Source organism: Tachypleus tridentatus, chromosome 9 (genome assembly GCF_004210375.1).
Source record: "Tachypleus tridentatus isolate NWPU-2018 chromosome 9, ASM421037v1, whole genome shotgun sequence".
In the NCBI taxonomy this organism is placed as follows: Eukaryota; Metazoa; Arthropoda; class Merostomata; order Xiphosura; family Limulidae; genus Tachypleus; species Tachypleus tridentatus.
Window position 1 is genome coordinate 10,917,895 of NC_134833.1, and position 27,598 is coordinate 10,945,492.

The following is a 27,598-nucleotide window of genomic DNA, read 5'->3' on the forward strand; positions in this document are numbered from 1 at the left end:
CTAATCTCGCGCAGCTGTTGAAGACGAGATGTAACACGCGAGAGGTCATAAGTTGATGTTATAAGAAGACATAGGAGCCAACAGGTGAACAAAATGAACAGTATCTTACACGGTGAAGAAACGTGAGCTTCATATTCTAAAACGTGACAGACATGAGCACACGTTGGGTAATTAGCTGAGACCACATAAAAGAAAAAACAAAACTGAAAACAATGACGAAGACATTCCTTCCAGAACTGTCCGACAATTCATGTTTAATCCACTTATGGAATCTCAGTGCAGCTCCCGAATGGATGTCTTCTGTCTCTGCTTAGTAGTTCTGGATTAGGAACAGTCAATACTACAGAGTATGGAGTGGGTGTCTCTTTACCAAAACAAAAACATGTAAACCATTTCAGCTTACATTTACAAAAATATCACACACATTACAAAACTAAGTTACTAACCTATATATATATATATGTGTGTGTGTGTGACATTAAGCAGCATTACAACTGTTTGTATGTACATAAACACAAAAGTACATACTCGGCTGTGCTCTGTTCAACACGAGTATTAAAACCTAGTTTTTAGCACTGTCAAACTTACAGCTATTCCATTACTGTGAGACAAACAGTAATAATAACAACAGAATTTAATTCTGTTTGTTGGCACTCCACTATACAAACTTATGACGGTTACAAGTACTTGTCTGCGAAGGCTTCGTTGGAACCAAAATGACACGTTAGAAACAAGTTATCAATTTCAAAGACAACGCAGTGCATAAGAAGTAATGGTTATACCGAGTATGGACGAGTGACAGTAGAAATTAACATTTTCCATAAGGGTGTCTTGAAAAATGTACGAGTTATGAATATGTTGATATCTTGTTAACATCGATGATATTATCATATCATAACTAGACGTTACTGTGGTAGTTATGTAACTGTAACAATATTATCATATAATAACAAGACGTTACTGTGGTAGTTATGTAACTGTAACAACATTATCATATGATAACTAGACGTTACTGTGGTAGTTATGTAACTGTAACAACATTATCATATGATTAAATGTAGTTACCATTCAGCTAGACGTTACTGTGGTAATTATGTTAGTGTAACATCATCATATCATAAAATGTAGTTACCATTCAACTAGACGTTACTGTAATAGTTATGTTAGTGTAACATCATTATCATATGATTAAATGTAGTTACCATTCAGTTTGACGTTACTGTAACATCATTTATCATATGATTAAATGTAGTTTCCATTCAGCTAGACGTCACTATGATAATTATGTTAGTGTAACCATCATCATATGATAAAATGAAGTTACTGTGGTACTAGATGTTAATGTAACATCATTATCATATGATTAAATGTAGTTACCATTCAGCTAGACATTACTGTGGTAATTATGTAATTGTAACATCATCATATCATAAAATGTAGTTACCATTCAACTAGACGTTACTGTAACATCATTATCATATGATAAAATGTAGTTACCATTCAACTTGAAGTTACTGTGGTACTTATGTTAATGTAACATCATTATCATATGATTAAATGTAGTTACCATTCAACTAGACGTTACTGTGGTAGCTATTTCACGATAATATGTTCTATCATGTTTTTTTTCTATGAATTACACCAAGTGTGATTTATTAGATACAGATCTTACAATTTTTTTTTGTCTTTATGTACAGAATAAAACATAGAACAGACTTTTTTATATTTTATTTCTAAGTCCACGCAATTTCATTACAACAATCGACTTACTATAAAACTATATATTTTCAGCTTTAGTAATTTCCTCAACTTATATACACTTTCAAGCTCTCAGGATATATTGCAGTTCTCTTATTTATATCTCACCTTTCACAACCTGGTTCTTAAAACTAAAAGACACAAAGAATGTGTTTCTAAATTTATATAGGGAGTCGTGAAATAACATTAAAATACACGTACGTGAGTATACATAGTCAGGACAAACCCACTGATATACGTATATATCGATTCCAATAAGAAAAAAAAAAAAAACAAGTCAAATACGTGTACACAAAGTTAAGGAAACGAATCATTAAAATAGCTATACACATGAAAACAAAGTACGTATACATAAATTCAGAAGTAAAATATGGTATAGTTTGAAACGTGAATACATTCGTTATCCTCCAATCCACACAAGTTATCTACATATTGCAGTAAATATGTGTTTTTCGCAAGAAAAACTGTTTTTTAATATTCAAATATTTTATCGTTTCATTATGTATGGAAACAAGTGTACTAATACAAAAGTCAAAAAATTCGTCCCGATCTTTAATTAAAAAAGGAATCACGCACAGATAATTAAAATACGTAATATTTATGTTTCGTGTAATAGAAATGCAGTTAACGGTCAACGTTTCGTATATCCTCGAAGATTAGAAAAGTCTTATTTGCCCAAAATATCTTCCATATGCTGTATGAAATTAGACTAAAAAACACAAAGTCGCTAGAGCGTGAAAATAATAAAAGCACCGCACACGAATTCTAAACCCTAAGGACACGCGGTACGAGATTATTTCAGATGGATTGATGTTCTGCATTCCTAATAGTTTAAAGTTTTTAATTAAAACGACTGTTTAAACAGTGCCAGACAGATAACAAAATGAACACTCTGTAATACCAATAAAACATATTACCACAGCGACAGTTTCAGCTGGCAGTCAAGTATACATCATTTTCTAAGCCTAATTGAGTAAATTAAATCACGACAATACAAAACGCTTAAAGATTCTTTTACCACACACGTTGTCATAGCGACAGTTATTTTTGGAAGTGACCTAGACTTTTGTGACGTCACTTCCCGAGTAACCTGAGAGCAATATAACTGTCTCGTAAAAATGACTGAATATGAAAAAAAAAATTGTTGCGTTTGAATCAACTCTCGAATTGTTATTAACACTACTCGAGATTTAATTGTATTTCACTGAAACCAATCTTCTTAAAAATAAATAACTTTCGAACTTCTGAGAAGGTAAACTCAATACATTTTAGTATTAATAACAATAAAAAATGTAAAAGAAAAACATACATATATATATATATATATATATTTCATAAATCATTGTGGAATAAAGACGTTAAAAAAGAAACTTTGACTTAAAGTCCTTGAAGTAACAGTGGGATATCAAAATAGTATAATATGAACTAATAAGTGTGACAAAACATACATTCACCGTAACTCTGTTATTTCTCACATTTCCTTCAAATCAAAATCGATTTCTAATTAAATTATTTTACTTCATAAACGCTCCCTAATAAGGAGGTCGCGTTAAAAGGCGTTATATCCTTCAACCAAGCAGAATCAACGTTTTCCCAAAACAAACGAACTTTTCTCTATATATGTTTCTAACAGAATAGCACGTAGTATGAAGATAACATTTTAAAATACATCAAACAAACTTAAAAATCCGCCAACTGTTGCTTTTTTAACATAAAGTTCAAGCAGATATAAAGTTGAAAAAAAGTTTTGTATGGAAGAAATACATAAACATTGGAAACTGTACCTGGACTTAGTAGAATTTGTAACACTACATATAATTAAGGTAAGTAATCAACATTTTTATCATGTAGGACACAACTACACACAATTAGAAGTTTATAATCTTAGTATAGTTTTCCTAGGAAGTTCTGTATTTGCTCTTTCAATTTTTATTTAAAACTATGTCATAAACAAAGGTTACCGAAAGTTACGATAAACTGAGCATACATCAAAAAGAAACGTGAGGTTTTCAAGTTTATAATAAACTTAAGTTTATCTATCACTATTTTACCAAGTCTCAATAACGTGTATATTCTTGAGGTAGTTCAGAAAGTGATTGTTTTATTCTATAGTAATACAGAATTTATCCTTTTTAAAACACTCAGGTCAATAGGTACTCCTATTACAATAAACACAACAAATGTTCAGGTTTGTAAATTGCATTATTTAACTGCGATTCTACTTTAGGTATAAATGTGATCTTCTCAGTTGAATCATACAATCATTAAGAATTGAGGCTTTTTGTAGCCTTTGTTTCAGAGTAATTTTTTGCATATTTTCTCTAAAAACTGACCTACAATATTTGTAACAAAGATTACAACTAGAGTATTACTGCACGGAAATAACACTAAACAGAAGCTGCCAGAAGTATGCTTCTTTTGAAATTAAACATTCTGATGAGATTCAAAACTCCAGAAAATCTACTGGTCCATTTTCTCCTGACATTTTCAAAGTTAAAACATGATAGTACATTCATTTCAGATCATAACTCTTGAAGTTTAATTCACAGAAATAAATACAAGCTACACATATAAATGTTTAAATTATATACTATAAAGTGAAGGTCATTACTAGAACACAGACTATTAAAGTTTATTGTGGGATGCTGAAAAACCATAAAATAAGGTAATATTACACTCATGCTTGCTTTCTGTAATACGTAAAGTATAATTATTGTCAAGTTAGCTCTTTATATGTGCTTAACTTATGGACTTCATGAGTCTCAGTGATTTATTTTATACCTAACAGAGTATAATTATTGTCAAGTTAGCTCTTTATATGTGCTTAACTTATGGACTTCATGTGTCTCAGTGATTTATTTTACACTTAACAGAGTATAATTATTGTCAAGTTAGCTCTTTATATGTGCTTAACTAATGTACTTCATGTGTCTCAGTGATTTATTTTATACCTAACAGAGTATAATTATTGCCAAATTAGCTCCTCAAGTGTGTTTAATTTATGGACTTCATATGTGATGATGGTTTTACTGTCAAGTAAATATTTCTTGTTTCTTTGTAATGCTGTTAAATACCACCAAGAGCAACTGTCAACTGAAACTTAATATATTCCACAGTTAAATAAATCTTTACATGAAATTTAGTTGTTCAACATATAGCTTATAAACCTTTATTAATCTGAATGTCACTGACCACGTCTTCTGTTCTGTATTATTCATCCAGTAATAAGATTGAATGAGATAACTATTGATTCATGTTAAACATTTTCTACAATGTCTCAGCTGATATACTAAGCACAGATTTAATTAACAAAATCAATCCCATAAGTATGTCAACAGTATTAAATATCCTACCCATGAAGTGAAGTAATAATATTAAGTACTGTTTAACACAATACCACCAAATAATTTCTGAATAAAATGAAAATGCAAAGAAAAGCTTCAGAAGTCAAAGTACAGATATGGATTTCTTCGTCTTTCATGTAAGAACATACAATATTTTTAAATAAAAACAAACTATCAAATGAAACCTTATAAATATTCAGGTATTACAAATCCACGTTTCAAAATTAAACTAAATTTCACAAAACTTTTACAGTCTTGTTTCATTAGTCACACAGTGCTCGTTTGCTGTGTCTCTTGTTTACCAGAATACCAGTGAGGTCTCACAAGTTTTTACTTTATTTACTCGTATGTTTTTTTAAATACAAACAAGAAGAAGGTACTTCTAAATTCCAATGTATTCTTTTCCTGTTATTATTAAAGATTTACATAAATAAACAAAACACAATGTGGATAAAACTGATGTATCATCAATGTAATGTTCTAGTTTTTTATCTTTACATTACAATATTACAGGTGACTCAACCTGTCAGTCAGTTGGTGTCTTAAGTGTGGGACAACACAGCAAACTGGTTTTATAACTAAAACAAACACTCAGTCCAGGAAGAGTTGAAGTAGGAAACGTTTTGTTACTCGATAACACTGACTGACAGACTTTCCAAATTACAGTCATCATTCAAATTACCACTTCATGCAAGACCAAGAATCAATTAAGTTTGTTTTCTTATAGCAAAGCCACATTGGGCTATCTGCTAAGCCCACGAGGGAATCGAACCCTGATTTTAGCGTTGTAAATCCGTAGACATACCGCTGTACTAGCAGGGGGGCTAGGAATCAATTAAAATGACCAATAGAATTACAAAATTCCTAGTTCACTCTATTAAAACTTCCGAAGTTTACCAACAGTCTGTAACGTGATGTCTTGGTATCAATGTCAACAGCTATGCTACATAAATAAAAGTATCAAATCATCTACAGAACAAAATACACATGACAAATTAATTAGCATTCTAAAGATGTAGTGGTTTTGAGTAGTAAAATCAAAAGCTATGTAACTTTATACATCTTGCCAATTACTGATTGCCCAGTGTTTTATATTACGTTATTGTTTGTTTGTTTTGAATTTCATGCAGAGCCACTCAAGGGCTATCTGCACTAGCCGTCCCTAATTTAGCAGTGTAAGATTAGAGGTAAGGCAGCTAGTCATCACTACCCACAGCCAACTCTTTTACCAACGAATAGTGGGATTGGTCGTAACATTATATTGCCTCCATGGCTGAAATGGGCAAGCATGTTTGGTGTGACAGGGATTCAAACCTGCAACCCTCAGATTACAAAATTGTTATTAAAAACTTTAAAAAGTTTTCAAATAATTTTAAGGTCTTCCTGTTCTCAGTTATTAAATATTACGGGAACATAAAAACTGTCAAAGGCTACAAAATACTTTACATACAAGTAAAAGTATTTTTAACTTTAAAACTTTTATTTTAATAGCAACCGATCCCCCATTTGTCTGTGACTACAAAAGTTTCTAGTATCAAACAAACATAACTGTTTTTGTTTGTGGTATGCATTGTTCTGTTCAAACAACAAAGTTGCATTACATGCATAAATGACACATAATATCTAAAACAATTGCCTAATATCTTTAAGCTTCAAATACTCCTTATCATGTGATGCATGTTTTTAAAGATCTTTGTAAAATTATTTATTTTTGAAAATCCAAAGCCTAACAATGCTATAAGAGATAGATATCAGGAGTTCAGAATCTGTAGGACCTGACTACGTGCATCAACCAATTTTAAGTATTGTTAGAAGTGAACTGTAAAAGCGACATGTGAATAGATTTTTCAGTCAAAAAGGACTTACGACAAAAAGATATCAACTATAACAAAAACACTATAATTAAACAATAGTGCTCCACATTGTTTTAATTTTCCTTTACATCCACCCAGTTTGAATCTTTATTTAAATTAGGTGAATACACGTGCATGGTTAACATGATAGAAATGAAACATTCTTCAGTCAAAAATAACTTAGATTAATTTTTTACTTATTTATTATAATGTATACATAGTAGAAAGTAGCATGCTTTCAATGCTGTTGATATACAAATATTTGGTATTTTTTAGCCATGACATAGCAGCTCATAGAATGGCTCTGAGTTTGTTTGTTTTAGCATAATTCTTTAGCTCATAGCTCCATCACAATTACAAATGTGAGATATAATTACTGTTTTAGACAGTGGAGGTTTTAGAGGGTAGGCTGGTAGAGACCCTCCTAATGATTAATAAAATTAAATAGGGTATACATGGTCCTCATGGTTGGTATTCCTGGAGCACAAAAATACAGATAACAGGGGGGTTGGGGTTTCATAGATTAATTTACTCTCATATTGCCTGAAAGGATTTCAACTATCACAGGCACTGAGGAAGGATTCTCTTTTGTTTTTTACTACTCAGTATGATTAAGAATTACCTCCCGTTATCACAACTCATTTCTGTAAAGCTTATAATAATAACATAAGCTGCTACACTTAAAGAAACATTTGTCCATGAGTGATTCAAACCACTGTAGAGATACTGACCCATCAGTAATAACCTACATGAAAATAATCAAACAATAACTTTATCTTCTCTATTCAACTAAAGTTTTCTATTTTAAGGTTGGATGAAAATAATATTAATGCAACAGAAACAGACTTATGGTTTAGGACAACACAAATACACAACTCCTCTTAGCTAATAAACTTCTTCATAAATATCATTTTACTAATGACTTTTAGTTTGATGAACATTCTTGCCAGAATGATGAGAAACTTGAAATACCTGGTTCAAGATCTTTAAGAACATGTAATACAAATTCCATAAGAACCATCATCATAGCATGCTTATTAAGCCATTCCAAATCGGACAATTCAGACAAAAAGTCATCACATGAATAATTACAAAATTTTAAGGAAAACACATTTGTAATGTTATTACACATTCACACACTTGTAACCTTAGAAAGCAGCACAAACCTTTATAAAATGAAACAAATTAACTCAAGACATTAAACAAAAACTACTAGTGACAAAATAATCATTCTGCACTTATAAAAGTAGGAGCTTAAAACCAGTTTATATCAACAACACTCTCCCAGTACACCACAAGGTTTGAACAACACTCTCCCAGTACACCACAAGGTTTGAACAACACTCTCCCAGTACACCACAAGGTATGAACAACATTCTCCCAGTACACCATAATGTTTGAACACACACTCCTAGTACACCACAAGGTATGAACAACATTCTCCCAGTACACCATAATGTTTGAACAACACTCTCCCAGTACACCACAAGGTTTGAACAACACTCTCCCAGTACACCACAAGGTTTGAACAACATTCTCCCAGTACACCACAAGGTATGAACAACACTCTCCCAGTACACCACAAGGTTTGAACAACATTCTCCCAGTACACCACAAGGTATGAACAACACTCTCCCAGTACACCACAAGGTATGAACAACACTCTCCCAGTACACCACAAGGTTTGAACAACACTCTCCCAGTACACCACAAGGTTTGAACAACACTCTCCCAGTACACCACAAGGTTTGAACAACATTCTCCCAGTACACCAAAAGGTTTGAACAACACTCTCCTAGTACACCACAAGGTTTGAACAACACTCTCCCAGTACACCACAAGGTTTGAACAACACTCTCCCAGTACACCACAAGGTTTGAACAACACTCTCCCACTACACCACAAGGTTTGAACAACACTCTCCCAGTACACCAAAAGGTTTGAACAACACTCTCCCAGTACACCACAAGGTATGAACAACACTCTCCCAGTACACCACAAGGTTTGAACAACACTCTCCCAGTACACCACAAGGTATGAACAACACTCTCCCAGTACACCACAAGGTTTGAACAACACTCTCCCAGTACACCACAAGGTTTGAACAACACTCTCCCAGTACACCACAAGGTTTGAACAAAACTCTCCCAGTACACCACAAGGTTTGAACAACACTCTCCCAGTACACCACAAGGTTTGAACAACATTCTCCCAGTACACCACAAGGTTTGAACAACACTCTCCCAGTACACCACAAGGTTTGAACAACATTCTCCCAGTACACCACAAGGTTTGAACAACACTCTCCCAGTACACCACAAGGTTTGAACAACACTCTCCCACTACACCACAAGGTATGAATAACACTCTCCCAGTACACCACAAGGTTTGAACAACACTCTCCCAGTACACCACAAGGTTTGAACAACACTCTCCCAGTACACCAGAAAGGTTTGTATACATACAGGTCTCCCAGTACACCACAAGGTATGAACAACATTCTCCCAGTACACCACAAGGTTTGAACAACACTCTCCCAGTACACCACAAGGTATGAACAACACTCTCCCAGTACACCACAAGGTTTGAACAACACTCTCCCAGTACACCACAAGGTTTGAACAACACTCTCCCAGTACACCACAAGGTTTGAACAACATTCTCCCAGTACACCACAAGGTTTGAACAACACTCTCCTAGTACACCACAAGGTTTGAACAACACTCTCCCAGTACACCACAAGGTTTGAACAACACTCTCCCAGTACACCACAAGGTTTGAACAACACTCTCCCACTACACCACAAGGTTTGAACAACAAAAGGTTTCTCCCAGTACACCAAATGAACAACACTCTCCCAGTACACCACAAGGTTTGAACAACATTCTCCCAGTACACCACAAGGTATGAACAACACTCTCCCAGTACACCACAAGGTATGAACAACACTCTCCCAGTACACCACAAGGTTTGAACAACACTCTCCCAGTACACCACAAGGTTTGAACAACACTCTCCCAGTACACCACAAGGTATGAACAACATTCTCCCAGTACACCATAAGGTTTGAACACACACTCTCCTAGTACACCACAAGGTATGAACAACATTCTCCCAGTACACCATAATGTTTGAACAACACTCTCCCAGTACACCACAAGGTTTGAACAACACTCTCCCAGTACACCACAAGGTATGAACAACACTCTCCCAGTACACCACAAGGTTTGAACAACACTCTCCCAGTACACCACAAGGTTTGAACAACATTCTCCCAGTACACCACAAGGTATGAACAACACTCTCCCAGTACACCACAAGGTTTGAACAACACTCTCCCAGTACACCACAAGGTATGAACAACACTCTCCCAGTACACCACAAGGTTTGAACAACACTCTCCCAGTACACCACAAGGTTTGAACAACACTCTCCCAGTACACCACAAGGTATGAACAACACTCTCCCAGTACACCACAAGGTTTGAACAACACTCTCCCAGTACACCACAAGGTTTGAACAACACTCTCCCAGTACACCACAAGGTTTGAACAACATTCTCCCAGTACACCAAAAGGTTTGAACAACACTCTCCCAGTACACCACAAGGTTTGAACAACACTCTCCCAGTACACCACAAGGTTTGAACAACACTCTCCCACTACACCACAAGGTTTGAACAACACTCTCCCAGTACACCAAAATGTTTGAACAACACTCTCCCAGTACACCACAAGGTTTGAACAACACTCTCCCAGTACACCACAAGGTTTGAACAAAACTCTCCCAGTACACCACAAGGTTTGAACAACACTCTCCCAGTACACCACAAGGTTTGAACAACATTCTCCCAGTACACCACAAGGTTTGAACAACACTCTCCCAGTACACCACAAGGTTTGAACAACACTCTCCCAGTACACCACAAGGTATGAACAACACTCTCCCAGTACACCACAAGGTTTGAACAACACTCTCCCAGTACACCACAAGGTATGAACAACACTCTCCTAGTACACCACAAGGTTTGAACAACACTCTCCCAGTACACCACAAGGTATGAACAACACTCTCCCAGTACACCACAAGGTTTGAACAACACTCTCCCAGTACACCACAAGGTATGAACAACACTCTCCTAGTACACCACAAGGTATGAACAACACTCTCCCAGTACACCATAATGTTTGAACAACACTCTCCCAGTACACCACAAGGTTTGAACAACACTCTCCCAGTACACCACAAGGTTTGAACAACACTCTCCCAGTACACCATAATGTTTGAACAACACTCTCCCAGTACACCATAATGTTTGAACAAACTCTCCCAGTACACCATAATGTTTGAACAACACTCTCCCAGTACACCATAATGTTTGAACAACACTCTCCCAGTACACCATAATGTTTGAACAACACTCTCCCAGTACACCATAATGTTTGAACAACACTCTCCCAGTACACCATAATGTTTGAACAACACTCTCCCAGTACACCATAATGTTTGAACAACACTCTCCCAGTACACCATAATGTTTGAACAACACTCTCCCAGTACACCACAAGGTTTGAACAACACTCTCCCAGTGCACCATAATGTTTGAACAACACTCTCCCAGTACACCACAAGGTTTGAACAACACTCTCCCAGTGCACCACAAGGTTTGAACAACACTCTCCCAGTACACCACAAGGTGTAAAACAACACTCTCCCAGTGCACCACAAGGTTTGAACAACACTCTCCCAGTACACCACAAGGTTTGAACAACATTCTCCCAGTACACCATAATGTTTGAACTCACACTCCTAGTACACCACAAGGTATGAACAACACTCTCCCAGTACACCACAAGATTTGAACAACACTCTCCCAGTACACCACAAGGTTTGAACAACACTCTCCCAGTACACCACAAGGTTTGAACAACACTCTCCCAGTACACCACAAGGTTTGAACAACACTCTCCCAGTACACCAAAAGGTTTGAACAACACTCTCCCAGTACACCACAAGGTTTGAATAACACTCTCCCAGTACACCACAAGGTGTAAAACAACACTCTCCCAGTACACCACATGGTTTGAACAACACTATTCTAGTATTTGAAACAGTTTGAGCAACACTTTTTGCCAGAGAGAGTGTCAATAACATTCTCCATGTTCATCAAGGAGTTTGGACAAGTCTCCCAATTGACCGGAATAACACTCTTCTATAATACCAGACAATATACAACAGTGTCCTTATACATAAGGGGCTTTTAACAAGTCTCTCAATAAACCAAAAACTTTGAAGAATATCTTCCTAGTATACCAAAGAGTTTGAGACACACTTCTCTCAAACATCAAGATTCATCCCACGTTTTACTTCCATTGTTCTACTAAGTACCATAATTGTATACAAAAATAAATGCACTTATTAAACTTTGCCAGTCATGTTCTCCTCATAATAACTAAACAAATGGGTTTTTAGTTAAAACATTCACATGTATTTTAATTCTGAAAGGACAATACTATCCAACACAGAACTATACATTAAAGTGTTATTGCTCTACTGAAATATTCCCAATGTCTATAATCTATAGAACACTTGAATTTCATTATTTTACAGTTTTATTTTGTTACAAGTTTCAAAGCTACAAAATAAAACTTACTTTTATATATATATATATATATTACAATGTAAATAATTCTAATGATGTATCTAAAATTTATCATTTGTTAAAGGAAATGGTGACAATTTCACTTTGATAAACTTGAATAACTACACTACCAAAGCTCCAAAGTTCATTTCTTTAATATTTACAAGATAAATTCCAGTCTGAGAAAGGTACTTTTATACTACTTATCAGATCACACAAAATATAAGTTTACAAAACAGAAACATCAAGACAAAGTACTTAAAAAAAATTACTAAAAGATGTTGTAAGTCACTTTGTTCCTGTTCTCTATGAAACATTTCTACAGGTAGAGAGAACAATTATCTCTGAAAGTCTTGCTGGAATTATTATTGTTTTATATATATATATATATAATGGTATAAGAAAAGTAATAGTGTTAAATTGTGCATATAAATAATTTTTTTAAGAACACTGTTCACTATCATTCTGTAGTGTTAATAACTGAAACTACTGCATCACTGAGACTAGTATATTAGAGAATGTTTAATATTGTCATGTCTCACATTTAGAGAAACACACTGCCCTTACATGTTTGAGAAAACAACTGACTGTTTTTTTTTTCCCCAATATGTAACATTAACACCATCAATGTTTTTTTCAGTTCAAGTTTTTATGCACCTGAAAGTTACAGATGACCTAGAACAATGGACTCTTACATTCTTATTTCTTGTAAAATGCAACACTACAAAAGTGAAATAAACAGTAACACTTCTTGGAATGTGGAGGATTTTCAATGTTGGTCAAGAAAAAGTGTAACAGAGAATGGTACAACTAGTTAACAGTAAGGACAAGATAAATGAATTTGTTCAGTGACTAGATAAAATGTAAATAGTTGATGATGGGTATATACAAGACCATTGAAACCACCACCTCTGCTGACCACCTCTGATGACCTCTAATATCTTCTACAAGAGAAACAATGTGATAAACATTTTCCTCTCTCTCTCTGGACAAACAACAGCTACGTATTGAGCAAAGTTCATAGAGGATTATTAAGTGGAAGAAATAAGTCAAAACCTTCACTACTTATTTTCACCCTGCTTAATTATTATTCTTCCACAATTGAACACATACACAAAGTTTTGCCATCAGCAACTTTGTCATGTTGGCAACATCCTGGCCAAGTAATGAATGATGTTAGTGTCCACCAGGTATAGCAAGCTACCCAAATAAAAATACCTGCAGTTTAGTTCTGTTACTATCAAAACATTGACACACTAAGAGTTAAAACTAAAATTAAGAGAAGGCATGAGCACGCCACTACAGCAACATTAACGATACAGAATAACAACAACAACAAAGCACCTTTCAGCAAGCGTTGTGAGAATGGCAGGAAAGTTGTGAGCACACAACAAGATGTTACAAAACTGGTTATCAACACCCTCTCTCCAACTGTATCACACTGCTGTTACCCGAAACACCGTTTGGCCAGGAGATGCACTCATATCACTCTTCTCGGGTAAATCATGTTTACCTACTTCTTCGTTTGGAGCTTTGTCACCTGAATGTCTGTCCTCTAATAAGTCTTTCTTAGGTGGCGTTAGTGGGATCATACTGGAGAACTTCTTTTCACCCCGCTGGAAGGGCCCCTTATGTCGAAGGCTTATAGTATCAAATGAGGATTCTAAAATACAAACCATCCATTAAAAAACACTTTTTTCAATTGGAAAGAGCTGGATGCTTTAGCTTGAATTTAACTGATCAACCCCATGCAACCCTCATTTACTCATTGATAGCTGCTATCGAAATCCCATAACCCTTATTAACCCACTGATAACTACTATACAACCCTCAATTTACCCATTAATAATCACTACCCAAGTCCCATGCAATTCTCATTAACCAACTGGTAGTCACTACCTAAATCCTGTACAACCCTCATTTGTCCTTTGATGGTTACTATACAAACCCCATATAACCCTCATTAACCCACTTGCAGCCACTATCCAAACCCCACACAACCCTCAATAACTGAATGGTAGTCACTCTCAAAATCCCATGCAACCCTCATTTATCCATTGATAGTTACTATTAAAATCCTGTACAACCCTCATTAACCTACTGATAACTGCTATACAAACCCCACACAACCCTCATTTACCCATTGCTAGTCACTATCCTAACCTCATACAACCCCCATTTATCTGCCATTGGATAGTTAATAAAACAGTCTCAGATAAGGTTTCTCAGAATACAAAGCAAGATCTTTAACATTAATTAAATACATAAGACTTTTCTTAATCCTACTGTAACACCAGACACTAGGCTACTAAAGTACAGGAGGTTAATCCGATGAAAGCAGTTACAGATCCTAACACACATTACATTGTTTGTGATGACACAGAATAAATCCCAAGAGGCATTTAGAGCTTCAAGACTAGTTTACGTTAACCCTACATACTAATAAAACATTGACATTTCATATATTATCAACTTAATGCTAGAGCCTTCCTCTGACAGTTACCTGTCTATAATATTCATCAAAACACGCTAAGCCTCCTTGTGTTATTGGCCCTTAAGCAATACAAATTATACACAATACATTGTAATACTAATCTTTTTTTAAATCCCAGGGCCAATACAATAAAACTGATTATTTTCCAAATAATTCCTAACAATTCAGTAAAACAAAACTTAGTATTACTGACTGAACAGAAACATTATGTCCAACTCTTCTTTATATTTTTGTTCTTTTAACATTTATCAATTATTATATCACTTTACAATGTTTAATAATGCAGAGTAATAACGTCAAAAACTTTTGTCTGAGTTCAAACTAATGTAGTACGATTATTTGCTCTACTTGCCTAGAAACAAAGCCTAGAAAAATTCACATTTGATCAATAGACAAACCCTGTCAAGGATTTCTCACGATAGAACTGAGTAAACTTAAATATGCAGATAAGAATTTCCTACACACTCATTAACTAAAAAAGCCAGTACTTAGATGTAACAATGCCTTTACACTGTTGACAAGATGAATAATATAGTAAAAATAACAATGGCAGGTAAACAATGTGAAAAGAACAATAATTATACGTTCTTCTGCTCTTTGTGAAAATAAACAACCACATATAATTCTCTCGCCATATTTCAATGTTTCTTTATGATCTTTGAAGCAATACTCCTGTAACCACTAAGTATACAACAATAAATTTGAAAACCTTTCATTTCTACATAAGAAAGATAACATTAAGAGTTAACAATGACATCACTTCTAAAATCACCCTCATAACAACTGAAACCTGTTCCTTCGTGTCAAATAAAAATTTCCTAATTATGTTTATTAATGCTAGCACTGATAGGCTTCAGAAGAAAGAGGTATAGTATCTTTCACATTCTCAATATTAATTACATTTTATATAACAAGACATTCTTCATGACTAAACTTTCACATATTGATGTCCTTCACCATACGAAATAACATTAAAATATTATAACAAGTATTTTCCTGAACACAGTAATGCTAATGATCATGGTTTAACCTGTAATATAAATGTATATCCCTATAATCATACTGACCTACATCAAAAAGGTTATCTTGACTTTTACTGTTCTTTGGTGGATGGTAGTGGAAAGGAGGCATCCGATAGGCCCAGTGATCTGTGTTCATTAAGGATGCTGTTGATTAGCTGCTGTAGCCAGAGGTAGATGAAGATGCACATGATGAAGATGATAAACTTGACCGTTGGTAGAAAACAATGTACGCATCAGCAGTCACTATGTCACATTCCTGGATACCAACCACTTTAGTATCATCAAACATATACCACTTTCCATCCACAGGATTTCTACAGTAGCCTGTAAACATAGAACACTGTCATCATTGAATGTATACCACTTTACATCCACAGGATTTCTACAGTAGCCTGTAAACATAGAACACTGTCATCATTGAATGTATACTACTTTACAACAACAGGATTTCTACAGTAGCCTGTAAACATAGAACACTGTCATCATTGAATGTATACCACTTTCCATCCACAGGATTTCTACAGTAGCCTGTAAACATAGAACACTGTCATCATTGAATGTATACCACTTTACAACAACAGGATTTCTACAGTAGCCTGTAAACATAGAACACTGTCATCATTGAATGTATACTACTTTCCATCCACAGGATTTCTACAGTAACCTGTAAACATAGAACACTGTAATTATTGAATGTATACCACTTTACAACAACAGGATTTCTACAGTAGCCTGTAAACATAGAACACTGTCATCATTGAATGTATACTACTTTACAACAACAGGATTTCTACAGTAGCCTGTAAACATAGAACACTGTCATCATTGAATGTATACTACTTTACAACAACAGGATTTCTACAGTAACCTGTAAACATAGAACACTGTAATTATTGAATGTATACCACTTTACAACAACAGGATTTCTACAGTAGCCTGTAAACATAGAATACTGTCATTATTGAATGTATACCACTTTACAACAACAGGATTTCTACAGTAGCCTGTAAACATAGAACACTGTCATCATTGAATGTATACTACTTTACAACAACAGGATTTCTACAGTAGCCTGTAAACATAGAACACTGTCATCATTGAATGTATACTACTTTACATCCACAGGATTTCTACAGTAACCTGTAAACATAGAACACTGTAATTATTGAATGTATACCACTTTACAACAACAGGATTTCTACAGTAGCCTGTAAACATAGAACACTGTCATCATTGAATGTATACTACTTTACAACAACAGGTTTCTACAGTAGCCTGTAAACATAGAACACTGTCATCATTGAATGTATACTACTTTACAACAACAGGATTTCTACAGTAACCTGTAAACATAGAACACTGTAATTATTGAATGTATACCACTTTACAACAACAGGATTTCTACAGTAGCCTGTAAACATAGAATACTGTCATTATTGGATGTATACCACTTTACAACAACAGGTTCTACAGTAGCCTGTAAACATAGAACACTGTCATCATTGGAATGTATACTACTTTACAACAACAGGTTTCTACAGTAGCCTGTAAACATAGAACACTGTCATCATTAATGTATACTACTTTACATCCACAGGATTTCTACAGTAGCCTGTAAACATAGAACACTGTCATCATTGAATGTATACCACTTTACAACAACAGGATTTCTACAGTAGCCTGTAAACATAGAACACTGTCATCATTGAATGTATACTACTTTACAACAACAGGATTTCTACAGTAGCCTGTAAACATAGAACACTGTCATCATTGAATGCATACTACTTTACAACAACAGGATTTCTACAGTAACCTGTAAACATAGAACACTGTAATTATTGAATGTATACCACTTTACAACAACAGGTTTCTACAGTAGCCTGTAAACATAGAACACTGTCATCATTGAATGTATACTACTTTACAACAACAGGATTTCTACAGTAGCCTGTAAACATAGAACACTGTCATCATTGAATGTATACCACTTTACAACAACAAGATTTCTACAAAGCCTGTAAACATAGAACACTGTCATTATTGAATGTATACCACTTTACATCCACAGGATTTCTACAGTAGCCTGTAAACATAGAACACTGTTATCATTGAATGTATACCTCTTTCCATCCACAGGATTTCTACAGTAGCCTGTAAACATAGAACACTGTTATCATTGAATGTATACTACTTTACAACAACAGGATTTCTACAGTAGCCTGTAAACATAGAACACTGTCATCATTGAATGTATACCTCTTTCCATCCACAGGATTTCTACAGTAGCCTGTAAACATAGAACACTGTCATCATTGAATGTATACTACTTTACAACAACAGGATTTCTACAGTAGCCTGTAAACATAGAACACTGTCATCATTGAATGTATACTACTTTACAACAACAGGATTGCTACAGTAGCCTGTAAACATAGAACACTGTTCACTAGTAAACATGTACCACTTTACAACAACAGGATTTCTACAAAGCCTGTAAACATAGAACACTGTTCACTATTAAACATGTACCACTTACAAAACAACAGGATTTCTACAAAGCCTGTAAACATAGAACACTGTTCACTATTAAACATGTACCACTTTACAACAACAGGATTTCTACAAAGCCTGTAAACATAGAACACTGTTCACCATTAAACATGTACCACTTTACAACAACAGTTTTACACCATGATTTTGGTTACATCACACAGATAACAGTTTAAGTACACAAAATAAGTTGTTGTTGTTTGTTTTTTAATTCACATTTAAGAAATAAAAACAATTAATTATCAGTTCCATTTGAATTTGTATTTTCAATGGCTGGAAACACAAAATTTAGATTCATAATTTACAAAACTTCACTATTAAGTTTACCTGTATAGTGTCCTGCTTGCATGTTTCCATGATGATTACAAACTGCATATAAGTCGTACACATTTTCTTCGGGACAAGTGAAGTTCTGCGTCCTAGGACGTTTCCATGGTGACCAAGTCCACATTCCATTGGGATGACTGTTGACTAGGATGGGGTTCCTTTGAGCAACATATGGAGCCATGTCTAGTCCCAAAACAGGAAATTCCACAAGGCTTTTAACTTAGTGCGTTGACTGGAGGACTGGAACAAGATTTTATATAAACTTAAAAGAAAAACTATTGGATGAGAAGTGCAAAGCTGAAATGGCTAACATATACTATAAACTAGACTTGTGTCTATCCGTTTGTCTGTCTGCAAAAAAAATCTTAGGCTTGTGTCTGTTTGCAAAAATATCTTAGGCTCGTGTCTGTCTGTTTGTAAAAATATTTTAGGCTTGTGTCTGTCTGTTTGTCTGTTTGTAAAAATATCTTAGGCTTGTGTCTGTCTGTTTGTAAAATATTTTAGGCTTGTGTCTGTCCGTTTGTCTGTTTGCAAAAATATCTTAGGCTTGTGTCTGTCCGTTTGTCTGTTTGCAAAAATATCTTAGGCTTGTGTCTGTCCGTTTGTCTGTTTGTAAAAATATCTCAGACTTGTGTCTGTCCGTTGTCTGTTTGTAAAAATATCTCAGACTTGTGTCTGTCTGTTTGTCTGTTTGTAAAAATATCTTAGACTTGTGTCTGTCCGTTTGTCTGTTTGCAAAAATATCTTAGGCTTGTGTCTGTCCGTTTGTCTGTTTGTAAAAATATCTTAGACTTGTGTCTGTCCGTTTGTCTGTTTGTAAAAATATCTTAGACTTGTGTCTGTCCATTTGTCTGTTTGGAAAAATACCTTAGGCTTGTGTCTGTCTGTTTGTCTGTTTGTAAAAATATCTTAGACTTGTGTCTGTCCGTTTGTCTGTTTGTAAAAATATCTTAGGCTTGTGTCTGTCCGTTTGTCTGTTTGTAAAATATCTTAGACTTGTGTCTGTCCGTTTGTCTGTTTGTAAAAATATCTTAGACTTGTGTCTGTCCATTTGTCTGTTTGTAAAAATACCTTAGGCTTGTGTCTGTCCGTTTGTCTGTTTGTAAAAATATCTTAGGCTTGTGTCTGTCCATTTGTCTGTTTGGAAAAATACCTTAGGCTTGTGTCTGTCTGTTTGTCTGTTTGTAAAAATATCTTAGGCTTGTGTCTGTCCGTTTGTCTGTTTGCAAAAATATCTCAGACTTGTGTCTGTCTGTTTGTCTGTTTGTAAAAATATCTTAGGCTTGTGTCTGTCCGTTTGTCTGTTTGTAAAAATATCTCAGACTTGTGTCTGTCCGTTGTCTGTTTGTAAAAATATCTCAGACTTGTGTCTGTCTGTTTGTCTGTTTGTAAAAATATCTTAGACTTGTGTCTGTCCGTTTGTCTGTTTGTAAAAATATCTTAGGCTTGTGTCTGTCCGTTTGTCTGTTTGTAAAAATATCTTAGACTTGTGTCTGTCCGTTTGTCTGTTTGTAAAAATATCTTAGACTTGTGTCTGTCCATTTGTCTGTTTGTAAAAATACCTTAGGCTTGTGTCTGTCCGTTTGTCTGTTTGTAAAAATATCTTAGGCTTGTGTCTGTCCATTTGTCTGTTTGGAAAAATACCTTAGGCTTGTGTCTGTCTGTTTGTAAAAATATCTTAGACTTGTGTCTGTCCGTTTGTCTGTTTGTAAAAATATCTTAGACTTGTGTCTGTCCGTTTGTCTGTTTGTAAAAATATCTTAGGCTTGTGTCTGTCCATTTGTCTGTTTGCAAAAATACCTTAGGCTTGTGTCTGTCCGTTTGTCTGTTTGTAAAAATACCTTAGGCTTGTGTCTGTCCGTTTGTCTGTTTGTAAAAATATCTTAGGCTTGTGTCTGTCCATTTGTCTGTTTGCAAAAATACCTTAGACTTGTGTCTGTCCATTTGTCTGTTTGCAAAAAAACTTTAACTTCCCAAGATTTGATCACTGCAATACTTTCAGGGGTTCTTGAGTAAACTGGAGAGGAATTTTTACTACCCCCAACTTTCTTTGTTTTCTCATTTTTACAGCTTATTATAATTCAATTTTTCCTCCTTGCTACTGCTAGTCTAATAACCTTTTTTCACATTCTGCCAGCAAAGGTACCTGACACCAGGTGCACCATTTATTTTGCTAATTTCAGCAATTATGGTGAGATTACTGATTAGACTAGCAGTAGCAATTACATAACAATGTTTCTGATACAAAAGTAATTTCAGTGAAGTTAGTATGTTCACCAAGTCATTTACAATGTTATCAGACAATTGTGTGTCTGTCTGTTTATAACCAGTGAACATTACCTGACACAAACGTGTGTCTGTCTGTTTATAACCAGTGAACGTTACCTGGCAAGCGTGTCTCTCTCTGTTTATAACCAGTGAATATTACCTGACAAACATGTGCCTGTCTGTTTATAACCAATTAGCTGCTGGACTAATTCTCAACAAACCTGAAATGTACCCTCAGCAACCCAAGGAAATAACACATGGGGATCAGTAATTGGATGAAACCCTCTTCTGTGTAAACCTCATTAATTCCTCCCCAAACGACTGAATATGTCACCATTATTCTAGTCTACCCACTTTTATATCAGCAATTATGAACACAATTACTGACAAAATTATTCACATAATTATCTAAGTAACCACTTCATCCTACCAAAAATGGTAACTGTAGCTGAAGCCTCATCCAACCAAAGGTGTTAATTATGATTGTAGCATCATCCTATTCAAAGATGCTTACTGTAGTAATAGTTCTTATCTTCCTGATATTCCATCATTATAAAATTTAAATATAAACTTTTAATTGTATCAGAGCTTTTTGTCCCACTCGCAAAACTGACTTGTTTATCCTGTTTCAAAATTCCTAAGAAAGGATAAATAAAGAGCCATTCTACTATTAAACTGAGAAGACTAGAGGGAAGACAGCTAATCAACACCCAGACCACTACCAAATAGTGAGATTTGACAATCACTTTCAGAGAGTATTCACAGACAAACTGAGAAGCACATTGTTGATGCAGCATGAGATGAATCATGAACTTACAGATTTCCAGTCTTGGTACACTGACCACAAATCTATGCTTTGCCAAAGATTTGTAAATCAAAGTATTTTTTGGAGTGTTTTCCTGCTCGTTTTTTTAACTGAAATTTTCACAGTTTACTGATTTTGTTATTGTAGTTTCAATTTAGTCTCTGAGGTTTGTTCCAGAAACACCCTGTATCTGTATAACAAAGGTGACTCTTGTCGATTTAAATTTTGGTTCCACTTTTCCCTAGAAATTCTGTCTGAGCATTGGATATTCCTGACTTGCTGGACTAATTACAAAGTTAATATCAGTTATATCACTACTTGAACACGTAAAATCAAATTGTGGTGACAAAGTTAAGTAAAATCTGTTCTGATGCAGTTTTGTTGTTTTAGATGAATCAATGATAATGGGAAACTCTGCTGTATGTTAGAATGAATCATTTCTACAGTGTTACCTTTGTTACTTCACATTTTTACTTCAAGTGGGTTTCTCGTCATCGTGAAAGAACATAACAGATGTCCACATTTACTACTAACCCATCAGAAGACATTGTAATTGAATAAATATATGACACAAATGTACATAATGTTTCTTTGTACTGGTGTACCCATTACTTCTTATAAATGTATGTCTTACATTTTCTACTGTATCATTAGAAACACTACAACATACAATATTTTATAAGACTAGAACAATGTATTAATGATTCAAGATGATATAAAATGTAAGTCATGAATAATTACCTGTCTGAACCGTTTCAGATGAATAATAAAATAATCAGGACAGGACCACAAACTGAGTTGTTTAACCCCTAGTTGATGTTGGCGGCATGAAGGACACATCCAGGCATTGTCCTCTCCAAGCTTATAAAACAAAAATGGATTTAATCACACACAGAGACAAAACCTGAGATTATAAGTAAAATTAAAACAGAACCTAGTGAGCTTCTGAAACATGCACCAATTTTGTTTTTAATTTTCTTTCAAATACATTGATTGCTAATTCCAACAAATATGGTAAAAGCCTCATGTTACCAATTAAGATACACACTTAGAATACAAAGTTGAAACACAACAAGTAACCAACCCTTACTTATGCTATTCCCTATCAGCAAGGTCCATGTATTGAATTATGTTAAGAATATTGTTTTCTGTCATAATGCTCAGGGTAAAGAAGTGGCGTGAAATGGTAAACTGGGTGAATTCACTTTTACTTCTACATAGAACACAGAAAATTCCAGCAGTAATTAACCGTCACTGATGATACGTTTCTTTTAACATTTTTTTTGGTTATTAGAGATTCCAGTAACCAGCACATCACTGATCCACATGCCATTTTGTGCATAAGTTAGAAAGATATTATTCTAGATAAAATCATATATCAGTTATATGTGATATCTAATTATTATTTAATAACACAAGTAATAATCACAAACCAACATTTCTTATGCCTAATTTCTATTTTTACTTTCGTGTATTTCTACATACGTATATCTTTAAATGTTGGTATACATTTGCAAATATTTAAAAGATTCTGAGTGTACCAAAGTACGAACTGTATGACCAAAATAAAGCTTTTCTTTTAACTTTTAAAGCTCGAATGCTACCAGCATCCAGCCAAACTCCATGATTTACCAATCGGATTACAATAACATCCAGTAACACTCGTGTTGCTTTGGCTGAAACTAATTCAAACCATATTATTATCCTCAAAGTGAAGAAACCTGAAGTTTTACAAGATATGACAATAATTATTAGGAAACATGAAAATATTTCCAGCAGAACATGCAAACCTTATAGTTTAAAAACAGTTAATTATACAAACTTTTAGTATCAGCAGTTTTCATTCACAAATGTTTCACGTCACTAGAAAAATTGAAAGAAGTTTTAAATTTGTTTAATTTCACACAAAGCTACTCAAGGGCTACCTGCACAAACCGTTTCCCACGTTATGAAGTGATAGACTACATCACCCACTGTCAGCGACTCTTTTATTAACAATTGGTTGGAATGATCTACACTTTATAATGCCCTTACAGCTAAAAGGGCAAGCACGCTCAGCGATTGCATGCAAACTGTGAATCACATGCACCAACTTTCAAGCCCTGCCAAGCCCAATTGTCAAAAAATAAACAGATAGATATGCAGCCCGACCAATTTCAATTTTTTTAGAATTGTTTTCTCTCATTAGGTCAACAAACTTTGCTTATTACTGTGGAAAATCTAAACATCCATAAATCTATAAAAAGGAACAATTTCTCAATTTTTCACAGTCTAAATGTTGCAGCCAACACTCCCTTTAACACTTGGAAAAATACATCTTGTATCAAAATCCTATACCAACTTCTACACCATAAATACACATTGTAAAAGTAACAGAGAAACAGCATATCTGTATACGGGTCATTCCATGACAAATCATCCAGATTTTGGAAAATTTTCCAGGTGACGCCCTCAGAATGCCTTGAAAAAATTCACATGTGCTCATCTACTCATATAATGAAAAATTGTCAAATATTAGATCAATATCTCTAACACTTTCTGATTTACAGCCCTGTAAAATTAAAGTTTTTTTTTTTGGCGAATTCATTTTCGGGCAACTTTGGCTGCTTAAAGCTGCAAGAGTAATGGTGGTAGAAGGCTGAAATTTGCTACACTGACTGAATTAATATCACAGGATTCAAAAAGTATCTCAAACCAAGTTTATCTCTCTTAGGATTTTCATAGTGAGGCAGTAAAATCACCTGAAAACCCAAAATCATAAAAAACATTGGTTTATTTAATAAGCCATAACTCTAAGACTTAATATGATACAAAGCTGAATTTTGTTTTCAAATTTCCAATAACTTATCAGTTGATAAATCAGCAATTGTTGTAATTAAAAGTCTATTAGATCTCCTGTAAAAATATGTAGTTGCATGCAACTTTGTATGATTTAGCTAAAAATAGCCCTACTTCAGGCCACAGTTTGACCATGTCACCAGTTATTCAACCTTTTCAGATTTTTACCATATATTCTTACATCTCTGAATATGATCTACAAATAAAATCAGGATGGTTTTCAACCTACTTTTTGAGTTATAAATTTTTAAAATATTCTCTGACCGTGCATTGTTTACTTGACACAAAACACTTCAGGTGTGTTACTGTGTACAAATATATCCATACAATTTTAAAATAATTTATGAATCCAACTGAAATATTCCAATCAGCCTTTACAATATATTCTTACATCTCTGAACATGATTTTCAAAAACATCAAGGTTGTGAAATATAATATATTAACAGGCAACCTAAATAAAATAATTGATTTATTTGAATTACATACTTGCAAAAAAAAAAAAAAGGTTGTTTGTGAATGTTGAGATCTTATTTCTACAGTCAGTGTAGGAAACCACGGTTCTATTGATTGATTCAGTATTACTCAACTAATGTTTCACACACAAATCACTTTTAGTAAAAACTTTCACTTCAACTGAATATATAAATGCAATAATGCTCGATGGGGAAAATTACCAAAAGTATTTGTTTATTCCTCAGCAAGCTGATATTAGTTTAACTTCAGATAAACAATACATCTGCAATACTTATTTAATAATTATCATATACTGTATGACCAGTGACTTTTTTCTTACATCATCCTGTTGGTAGTAACAGTGAAAGTGATGCTACAGCAGCTCAAATATGGTCTAATGATAACAATGACAATTATCACCCAGGGAAATATGTGGCATGCATGTACAATCATGAATGGTATGTGGAAAAATTGGATTCATAAATTATTTTAAAATTGTATGGATATATTTGTACACAGTAACACACCTGAAGTGTTTTGTGTCAAGTAAACAACGTATGGTCAGAGAATATTTTAAAAATTTATAACTCAAAAAGTAGGTTGAACACCATCCTGATTTTTCTTGTAGATCATATTCAGAGATTTAAGAATATATGGTAAAATCTGAAAAGGCTGAATAACTGGTGACATGGTCAAACTGTGGCCTGAAGTAGGGCTATTTTTAGCTAAATCATACAAAGTTGCATGCAACTACATTTGTTTACAGGAGATCTAACAGACTTTTAATTACAACAATTGCTGATTTATCAACTGATATGTTATAGGAAGTTTGAAAACAAAATTCAGCTTTGTATCATATTAAGTCTCAGAGCTATGGCTTATTACATAAACCAATGTTTTTCACGATTTTGGGTTTCCAGGTAAATTTACAGCCTCACTATGAAACCTAAGAGAGATAAACTTGGTTTGAGACCATTTTTGAATTCTGTGAGATTAATTCAGTCAGTGTAGCAAATTTCAGCCTTCTGCCACCATTACTCTTGCAGCTCTAAGCAGCCAAAATTTGCCCAAAAATGAATTTGCCAAAAAAAAAAAAAAAAAAATTTTACAGGGCTGTAAATCAGAAACTGTTAGAGATATTGATGTAATCTTTGGCAATTTGTCATTATATGAGTAGATGAGCACGTGAATTTTTTCAATCCATTCTGTGTGGGTCACTTGTAGTTCCCTGGATGATTTGATATGGAATGACTCATACAAGTAATGTAGCACTTGTCATGCTAAATGACTTTAAATATAAAATAAATATTTTCTTCCATTTATCCAAAAACAAAACCAATCTTCAGTGCTGTAGTAACGTTTAGGTCTTCTACACATGAAATCAAAACTCATGGAATGCAATATTACAAGAACGATGCAAGTCGTGAATAGAAGCCATAGCTGAGTCTAACAGCATTAACTTCATGATTGTGAACCAACTGTATAAGTTTTGAAACACTGATTTAAAGGGTGTGATTTGTTTTAATTACTATTTGCTCTCTTTCAAATACATCCAAAACAGTGGATACTTAAACAGTTTTAAAAAAGAATGTTCCTAAAATAATGTAGATTCAAAAAATATCTAATCTTTATATTCTCTACTATTTCCAATTGAAATGTTGTTTATTTTACTGTTATTTGTACTTGAACTGTAAATAGTTCAACTGAAAGGTAGTTTTTATATAAAGATACTACTTATTACATTACAATCACTAGAAACTGTTATTTTATTGGTTCACAATTATACAGTTAAATCCAAACTCTTACAACTGTTATTCTATTGTTTCACATTTAATACAAACAATGAATAACCTATACCTTTGTGCAACAATACAATACAAACAATCAGTAACCTATATTCTTGTGCAACAATACACAATACTAACAATCGATAATCTGAATCCTTGTGCAACAATAGGATACAAACAATCAATAATCTATATCCTTGTGCAACAATACAAACAATCAATAATCTGTCCTTGTGCAACAACACAGTACAAATAATCAATAATCTATATCTTTCTGCAACAATACAATACAAACAATCAATAATCTATATCTTTCTGCAACAATACAATACAAACAATCAATAATCTATATCCTTATGCAACAATACAGTAAAATACAATCAATAATCTATATCCTTGTGCAACAATACAGCATAAACAATAAATAATTTATGTCCTTGTGCAATAATACAAC

General features: G+C 34.2%; 2 protein-coding genes across 2 annotated transcripts in view; both read right to left on the reverse strand.

The window, feature by feature from the left end:
- Positions 1 to 12,657: 12,657 nt before the first annotated feature.
- Positions 12,658 to 19,202, reverse strand: LOC143224756 (ubiquitin carboxyl-terminal hydrolase 43-like). Its single transcript, XM_076453027.1, has 3 exons — positions 18,993 to 19,202; positions 16,158 to 16,436; positions 12,658 to 14,259 (listed from the first exon to the last, which is right to left on the reverse strand). The coding sequence occupies exons 1-2, from the start codon at positions 19,171 to 19,173 to the stop codon at positions 16,264 to 16,266; spliced, it is 354 nt and encodes a 117-aa protein (XP_076309142.1). The 5' UTR covers positions 19,174 to 19,202; the 3' UTR covers positions 12,658 to 14,259; positions 16,158 to 16,263.
- The window catches only part of LOC143226993 (ubiquitin carboxyl-terminal hydrolase 43-like), a 33,325-nt gene continuing 24,902 nt past the window's right edge, over positions 19,176 to 27,598 (reverse strand). Inside the window, exons 8-9 of the mRNA XM_076458541.1 lie at positions 22,807 to 22,926; positions 19,176 to 19,232 (exon numbers count right to left, since the gene is read on the reverse strand). Coding sequence (XP_076314656.1) covers positions 19,176 to 19,232; positions 22,807 to 22,926 — 177 coding nt within the window. The remainder of the gene's footprint in view (positions 19,233 to 22,806; positions 22,927 to 27,598) is intronic.

What these genes read in the sequence shown, in the direction of transcription:
- LOC143224756 (XM_076453027.1), bottom strand. Translation starts at nt 19,173, where the DNA reads ATGGCTCCATATGTTGCTCAAAGGAACCCCATCCTAGTCAACAGTCAT. An exon ending in GCAAGCAGGACACTATACAG is followed by an intron (nt 16,437 to 18,992) that starts GTAAACTTAATA and finishes CTATGTTTACAG; the next exon opens with GCTACTGTAGAAATCCTGTG.